We start from the raw sequence: 8,804 nt of genomic DNA, 5'->3' as shown, positions 1-8,804 counted from the left end.
ACCAAAAATGTCAGAAGGAATGAGGTGGAGGTGTGGAACTCTGCTGTCAGATGCTAGAATCTCCGGGAATGGCAGGTGTGGGGGGGGTGCACAAGAGAGAGATGTGGCAGAACATAGCAACAAGCAGGGCTTGGTATGGTCTTAGGGCAGGTACTCCAGAGCAGCTGGGGGTTTACAGCTGGAGGGCAGAGGGGAGAACTAGTCTAACTTGGGTATTAATTCTCTGGGTGTAGGTGGACCTGCTCTTCTGAATTCTACTCTCTAGTATCTCAATAAGCTCCCTTCCCTCCTTTGGCTCTGAGAGGCCAGCCAGGGTGAGGGATTTATTCAGGGTTACAGGGTCAGAAGGAAACCAGGGAACTGTTAGGATTTTCACTCTCTCTTCTCTGCTACCAAAATACCAACGCAATGTTTTGGATATTTAAAAGAACATTTAAAATGCCGTCGTTTGTTTCTGCCTCTGTGCAACATTTGTGCTGCGGAAGGACAGGGAACTGGTAACCATGGTAGTGGAGCAGAGCGGTGGTGCAGCGGTGGTTTTTAAATGGGGTGAACTTCAGGCAGGCGGCACCCAGAGCTCAACCCTCATGGCCTCCTCCTCAGAGCTCTTTGTTCATTCAGCTTTCTTAGGGAGAGAGCTTGAATTCTTCCCCGCTGGGAAGCAAGCTTTGAAAGGGAAGGTTTTGCCAGATTCCCTATGGGGAGGGTGTGTTCCTGGGAGCAGGTTTCGGGGATCTGCCTGAAACCTTGGTCAGCAGGGAACTTTGGGCACCCTGTCATGAACGGGAGAGACTGTGATAACAAGTAAGCCAGCTCTGCGGCATCCTGGATGCCGAATTCCTACACACCGTCAGCTCTCTCACTACCTGTCCCTGGACAGGTGGCCACTCATGGCAGTGGCCCAGAGCCCTGGCCCAAAAGGCAGCCCGGCAGGGCCCCCACAGGACGATACCTGGTGCCAAGAGGGGAGAGGAAGAGGGAGGGAGGCCTCTGCCACATTCCTGGATGGGGAGCCCCAAGAGCCTTTCCAGGACAAAAAAGTGCCCCAAGTGGACACAGGGCAAGGCAGGGCAGGGCAAACCCAGGCCGCAGCTCGAGTCCAGGGAAGTCTCATGACTGCAGTGTTTTGCTGCAGGTTTCCCAGCTGCTCGGGGCGGGAGGCGGCGTGGGGTGGTGGGGGCGAGGAGGAGGGAAGTAAACAGAAGACCACAGAGGGAGCCAGTTCCCTGCGTTCAGAGAACACCAGCCGCCTCCGGTCCCCGGTGGGTGGCTGTATGTGTGGAAATGAAACTGGGAGGGGAAGGGAGAGAGGGAGCAAACAGTAAGCAAGCGCTCCTCGGCTGTTACCCACCCACCTCGCCTTTCCTGACCCACCAGCCCACTCCCCCTCTGGGGTGACGGGGTGGGAGGGAGACGGTTCACGAAGCGCCCATCCCCAAGTACTCGTAGCTGGTTCAGCTGTCGGTGAATCAGACACTGTCGAAGCAGCTGTCACCTGCGCTCAGGAGGGGAACAGGGGGCGGCCTTGGGAAGGGGGAGGATGGGTGAGTGGAAGATCCAGTACTGGCCTGGGCGTGGGGTGCCGCCTGGGGCTGGGAAAAGGGGTGTCTCCCTTCTAACACATGCACATTTCTCAACCCGGTCCCCACGACACGGGGGTATCGGGGGTCGGGGGTGGGACGAGGGCCTGGGGACACAACTTAAGTGGGAATTGGAAGCAAGGGAGGGGCTGGGAGGGAGGTTGGAGTGTACTGCGCCGGGAAGCGCTGGGGTGCAGGGCTGGCGGGGGCCGCGGGGCAGGCTGCTGCCGCCGCCTGCCCGCGCGGGGTTATGTGAGGTAACCGCGAGCCGGGAGGAGGAGGGAGGCGGCGGGGACCGCGGGCCGGGGTGTCTAGCGCTCGTTGGACAAAGAGATGATGAGGGCGGGGGGTTAAAAAGGACAAACTGTTCCACAACAACTACAGGAAACACAGCCCATCTGACTCACCGGGAGGGCCCGCCGACCCCCTCTCAGGCTTAGCCTGGAGGCCGGCGCGGGGCTGGAGGGCGCGGAGGGTCCCCGGACCGACCCAGCCCGGCGCTACGGCTACAGCTGGGGGATGGGTTGATTTATATAAACAAAGGCAGCTTAGATCCAAGGGCTACGTGCGTGCGTGCGTGTGGCTTTTGTGGGGCAGGGGAGAGCGCGGAATGGCACGAATGTTTCCTAACCCCGTGGCCCCAGCATCCAGTGGCCCCAGCATCCAGTGGCCCGACCACCGCGGGAAAGGCTTGCCTGCAAACTCCGTGAGCACGATTCCTGCAAAGTCATCTCCTCCCGCACAGCCTGGCTAGCCGGCCCGCCCCACCCCGCCGGCGGCCGGCAGCACACGCCTCCCCCGCTCTCCCCCCTCCCCCGCGCTAGCCCAGCTCGCGGCGCTCAGAGTTGGGGTGCGGTGCGGGCTATGTTTAGAAGCTGATGTCATCCGACACCCTACTCCGCAGTGTTCCCAAGGGGACCGTAGGGCAGGTTTTCCTCTTCCTCGCGGGCGTGGGTGATGGAGAAGGTGCCTCCTCCCCCCAGTCCCCCACACACACACCTGTCTTCCCCCAGGGAATTTTTTTTTAATGCAACCCCGCCAGAGTTATGAAACGGGGGCCATACGCACAGAGGGCGCAAACTCTAGGGCTTGGGCCGCGAGGGCCCAACGAGCAGCCTCCGCCCACTCCCACCCCTTCCCGACCGGGTGCAGGGGCTAATTTCAAGGTTAGCTCACGCGGGCGCGGGCGCCCAGAGCTTCTTGCACGAGTTTGGGGCGGGTTCCTCATCCCCTAATCTAGGGCAGTTTGTTCAACTGCAGTAAAGGGAGCTTGATGTTCCAGCAGGGAAGGGATTTCTGAGAACTGGGGCTGTCCTCAGATGAACTCGCCTCCTCCGGCTGCTGCTGCGGCGGCCGCCCGCGGAAGACTTTTTAAAAGGGCGACGCCAGGCCGGGGCGCGCGGCCGGCGAGTGGCTGCGCCGCCCGCCAGTCTGCGGCCCCAGCCGAGCGCCCGCCCCCGAGCTCGGGTGATTCACCGTGCGCGCGGCGTGGGGCTCCTCCGAGCGCGCGGGGCTGAGAGCTAAACTTATCCTCCTACATATGCATGAACGGGTGGCCTTTCGGCTCGGCAAAGGAGAGGCCTGGAGTTTTGCGGAAGGCTGCTAAGTGGAGCGAGAGCAAAGTAGGGCGTCGTGCAAGTTTTCGCGCGGGCCGGAGGCCCCCCTCCCTCTCCGGCACCTGCGTGTTAACTGTCGTTGTGGCCACGGGCATTACAACAGATAGGGAGGGCTTTACCTGATTGCATTTCAAATCCAGGCACACCGCCATTGTTGGAAGCCCGATCCCTTCAGCCCCTCTTGCCTCCTCCCTTCTCCCCAAACTTGCCACCTTCCCCTAATTACCCAGCTTTCACTAAAATAAACACTGCTTCTCCTCCTGCACCCCCCCCCCCCCAATATGCCCTGTATGACTTGGAGGGATCAATGAGGCCGAAGGACCTGGGTCCTGAAAGAAGTCTGGATCCAGCCCAGAGTGAGGTCCGACACGTGATCCCCTACCCCCAACGGGCCATCTGTTCTCTTTCCTTCCAACCGGGAGGCTGGCAGCTCTGCCCAGCACCGTCCACGCCTCCCAGCAGGAAAGAGGGAGAAAAGCCAGCGTTGGAACCCACTACCTACAGAGTGCGATTTTAACCTCAAAGTCCCTGAGCCTTGGGCAAGGGTGAGCCTGGGCAATGTGTATTTTAGATTAAGCTCCAGGTGATTAGCTCCCTCCATTTGAATTAAAACCTCCAGGGAAGGGGCCTGGGAATGGTCTGCGTGTGCCTGGAAATATCTCACTAAGAGCTGGGGTGGAAAACTGGCCTAGGAATAAGGGTGGGATTCTGTGACCCCTCCCTCTCCCCACTCGCTTCCCACAAACTAGTTTGAAGAAAGAAGCAGCATTATAACAAGAAATTAAGGAATAAAGGATTTAAGGGATTTGGGACGAATTTATATTTGTGTCTGCTAGCCAATTAAATATTGAATTAAGGTATTCTCACCTTCACTGTCCTAGAGAGCTGCATTTGTAAATGCACAGCAGATGAGGTGGTGTTTAAAGAACCCAAGTCTTGCCTAGAATTTTTTGGTTGGAGGGAGGACCCCTGGAGTATTTGGAGTTTGGAAGGGACTACAGAGATGTATTAATCTAATCCCATTAATTCACAGATAAGGAAGTAGCTCTAAGAGGTTGCCTAAGGTCACACAGCCACTCGCAGGCCCAGGAGGCCAGTTCCCTGCCCCTTGCTGGCCTAAACTGAAAATCAGCTGAAAATCAGCTCACTGTAGGCACTGCCTCTTAGGAGGGGTGATAATGATAATAAAAACTTTAGGATGCACAGAAAATCAGACTTAGATGTTCTTGCTACAGGCCATTGTTCTTGAGAACTGGGAAAATAAAGCCAAGGTTTAGGCAGAAATTAGGGAGGAAAATGCATACTTACAAACTGTAAGCACAGTTCTAGTCTTCGAATGCCCGTGCTCCTCCCAGTTGGTTTGTGTGGATTTGAAATGTGTATTTACAAAGATTAACTTGGGGGAAAACAGACTTCTTATATTTATGTGGCATAATATATACTTTACTATAAATTATTCATTGCAATTTGGAATGATTCACATTGATCTGGGATAATTTGTTTTGCCAGAATTTTAATTGGGAGAACCACATGCTGGCAAAACAGCATTAATTGGTTTAAATTATAATATGCACTGTAGTACAGAAAGGAAATCCTATTGTTGAAAACAGAAGAAAAAATCCTGATGTAGGAATTATTACTTGTGAGATATCTATATCTATCTATATCTATAGTTGTTTTCAACATATAAGCCTCATTGAGGACAGACTGCCTTTTCATTTCTGTATTCCCCCATGCCTAACTCACTGACAGAAACATAAATATCTGGAGAGTGAATACGTGGAAGAGGAGAAAAAGGAGAAAGCAGTCTACAGTTCTAGAATTGTTGGGTTTAAAAAGATATTCTAAATCAAGTAGTAGTTATGTTTTTAAGTGTGTGAGAGAAATTCATGTAAATGAAATCTGAGTTGTATTTTATTACTTTCTTGTATAGCTCTGAAATGAATGAGTTGGAAGAGTTCAGGGTTTATGTCCAGTCCAAACAAAATTAAATTAAAGGGAGTTAAAGAGAAGAGGGCAAGAAGTAAGTCTATATAGAAAAAAAAAAACCACAAAAACCTATGATGATTGACTTATTCAAGTTCCTGGATTACAAACTTCAAGAAAAGATACAAACTCTCCTTCTTTTCTGGAATAACCCCGATGTTAACTCTAGGGCTTTCTGCTATCTGAAGGTGCCCACTGCAATGCCAGTTACAATGCAAATCTGAGAGACTGTATAGGCTGTGCTCATGGGAGTCCTGGAGAGATCCTGCTGGTATTTGTGGTGGACCTTAAAGAGGCAAGCAAATGTGCAATTTCTAACTGATCTTGTATCCTTGGGGACAGAGTTTGTCCCAGAAAAATCATGAAGTAGGCAGACTCCCTTGGGCTTCAGTGAATTCTTTTCTAAAATTAAGGGGATTGGAATACAATAACTCTAAGATGGCTTCACTTTACATGTACCTACCACCTACCTTAGTAGGATGGTGACGATGATATTCTTAGTTGACCAGCACCCCCTTTCTAAGCTTCCCTTTCCCGTGTAGTCACCTACTGTAGGATCTTTCTGTACCACTTTAAAAGCAAAGTCCAAATAAACTACAGTAGACTTCAAACTAGAAGGGTAAATTTGAGACCCTTCGTTTAGAGACCAAGAACCTGATGTAACTTTCCCAAACCTTAACAAAGGCTAATAGCCAGTGGGGGGTATGGTTAGACCTCACTGGATCTACATCACATAGAAACAGGTATCCCTCACACCCACTTAGGAAAATAAATGTATTTTTAATCAATTCTGCAGTTAGTACACCTCCTGGAAGAGACATTGGCCCTAGATTCTTTTCTCAGTTATCAAGATGGAAAACAACCCCATCATTCCTACAGAGGGAGAGGCAAACATAGTTAATCAGACTCTAAGAGTCATACTAATTGTTGATCAAGTAATGCCACAATATTCAATGGCTAAGGATCTCTGGCTGGTTCCAGTTCTTAAGAATCTGTTAAGCAGAGTTAATATTTCACAAAACCAAAGAGTTCAGTTGTGAAGCCCGAAGAGCTAGGAATCAGATTTATGTTTTCAATGGAGTTCTGTCACAAGTCACTTTCTTGCGTCTCAGTCTTCTTATCTGTTAAGGGAGGGAAGGGATACACGCCCTAACATCCCACGGGAGTCTGTGGAAAGAAAATGAGCTAAGAATGTTGTTGTTTTTAAAGTTTTAAAAGTTATGCAGGGATTTTTGTCTCCATTTATTTTAGGGAGGTTACAATAGCGTCAAAACAAAACAAAAGCAGCTTCCTTAGAATAAATGGCACGAGGGAAGGAGAGGAATTGAGGTATCACAAAAGAAAAGGTGAAGCGTTTCAAAGTAAGACTAGCCAGACAGAAGAAGGACTATGCTTTAAAACAGAACTTCTGTCAGCTCTGCATTTTTAAGATGAATTAGTCATAGTTAATGTATTGGGTGGAAGAATTATTAAAAATCTGCCCCAAAGTATGCTGCATCCCGAAATGGAAAAACGAATTGATGCTTTCTCATTTGTGTTTATTCTTGAGCAACCTGGCCTGACATATTTAGTTGTTGTTTTTTTTAATTATCGACTCGCTTTGCATTTATTTATCACCACTGCCCTCCCATACATATCTCGATTTTCCCATCAGCAACACAAAGTACAAGGATGTGTTCAGTTTCACTACAGCTCTTCGCGTTTACAAGTGTGCAGCGCTGGCCTTCGGAATGCCCTTCTGATTGGCTGAGCCAATGTCAGTGACATCAACCAACTTACTTTTGATTGGAAGGCTGGTTGCTGGGACTGTAGCGTTTGCAGGAAGTCACTTAACTGTTTGCGAGCTGGAAAATGAAACTGAAGTTCTCTTTTGTCGTAAGAAGGAACGCAACCGAGTAGGGAAGGTGTATCCCACAGCTCCGCAAGCTGGAACGTGAGCCAAGAGGCCTGGACCGGCTAAGGGATTGAGAGACACTCCCCAAGATGCGCGGCTGCTCCTTTCCAGCCTCCCGGCTGTTACCCTTTTAAATGTCAGCGTTCGAGGCTGTAGAGGTAGCACGAGGCATCGAAACAGAACTGTCGGATTGGCCGCACGCCTCAGTTCTAGACGCACCTCTCCACCGAAAGGCTGTTCTGACTGGCAGGGGAAGAAAGTAAACAGAGTTGAATCACCCTCCCCACTGGCCAATTGGAGGGGGTTTGGTTTGTGACGTGATGGGATTCTGCGAAATTGTTACTGAGCGAGAGAATGCCGGAACGGTGCGGACCGGCAAGAGCAGGGGCTCAGAAGCTGTCAGTGGACTGGGGGAAAAGTGTCTCTTAGACCTGGCGCTTGGTCCGGCCCTTGCCACCCACGTCCGGGTGGTTGGGTGAATGTCCTAGGGCTTTGGCTCGACTGAAAAGGCGGCCGAGGGCGTGTACCTCTCTTGCAGTTTCCTCTCCCAGCGCCTCGGGGCGTTTTCGGTCGAATAAACTTGCGACGACCGCCACGTGTGGCATCTTTCCAGGGGAGCCGGCTCGGAGCAGACTGCGCGCCCGTCGGGCGGATTGCGCCCGGCTCTGGGCACCGGAGGCGGCGAGAGGCGGCAGCGCGGCGGAGCCCGGGGCCGTGGATGCTGCGTGCGGAGGCGCTGCCGGTTACGTAAAGATGAGGGGCTGAGGTCGCCTCGGCGCTCCTGCGAGTCGGAAGCGCCCCGCGCCCCCGCCCCCTTGGCCGCTGCGCCGCGCCGCGCTCGTCGTCCGAGGCCAGGGCACGGCGAGCCGAACCTCCGCAGCCACCGCCAAGTTTGGCCGCGCCTCCGGGGCTGCTGTCGCCCGCACCATGTCCGCGGCCGCCTACATGGACTTCGTGGCTGCCCAGTGTCTGGTTTCCATTTCGAACCGCGCTGCGGTGCCGGAGCATGGGGGCGCTCCGGACGCCGAGCGGCTGCGACTACCTGAGCGTGAGGTGACCAAGGAGCATGGTGACCCGGGGGACACCTGGAAGGATTACTGCACGCTGGTCACCATCGCCAAGAGCTTGTTGGACCTGAACAAGTACCGACCCATCCAGACCCCCTCGGTGTGCAGCGACAGCCTGGAGAGTCCAGATGAGGATATGGGATCCGACAGCGACGTGACCACCGAATCTGGGTCGAGTCCTTCCCACAGCCCGGAGGAGAGACAGGATCCTGGCAGCGCGCCCAGCCCGCTCTCCCTCCTCCACCCTGGAGTGGCTGCGAAGGGGAAACACGCCTCCGAAAAGAGGCACAAGTGCCCCTACAGTGGCTGTGGGAAAGTCTATGGAAAATCCTCCCATCTCAAAGCCCATTACAGAGTGCATACAGGTTAGCGGCGTCTCCCTCTCCCACCCAACTCTCGGGTTAGTTAACCTTTGGCCGGGCAGCCTTCCTGGGCGTTAAAGGACACCACGCTCGGCCGAAAGGGTGCAAATACTTAGGATGAGATGCTGTTTAACTCTTTAAAATGATTGAATCGGTTAGAGACGGAAAGCCCACTCCGTAATCGTACCCAGCCTCTAGAAGCCACGGAGAGCCTTAACCTGGCGGGCAGAGTGAGTGCCGAGTGCCAGCCAATGTGCGTGGCTTCATGGGGAGTGGTGCCGCCCCTCCCCTGTCCCGCC

General features: G+C 53.0%; 1 protein-coding gene across 1 annotated transcript in view; it reads left to right on the top strand.

The window, feature by feature from the left end:
- The first annotated feature begins 6,747 nt into the window (after positions 1 to 6,747).
- Positions 6,748 to 8,804, top strand: part of KLF9 (KLF transcription factor 9) — a 23,208-nt gene continuing 21,151 nt past the window's right edge. Inside the window, exon 1 of the mRNA XM_007446056.1 lies at positions 6,748 to 8,508. Coding sequence (XP_007446118.1) covers positions 8,004 to 8,508 — 505 coding nt within the window. The 5' untranslated portion in view covers positions 6,748 to 8,003. The remainder of the gene's footprint in view (positions 8,509 to 8,804) is intronic.

This window comes from Lipotes vexillifer, unplaced genomic scaffold, assembly GCF_000442215.2.
Source record: "Lipotes vexillifer unplaced genomic scaffold, Lipotes_vexillifer_v1.1 scaffold1335, whole genome shotgun sequence".
NCBI classification, from domain to species: domain Eukaryota; kingdom Metazoa; phylum Chordata; class Mammalia; order Artiodactyla; family Lipotidae; genus Lipotes; species Lipotes vexillifer.
This window is presented reverse-complemented; position numbering and strand designations above follow the sequence as displayed.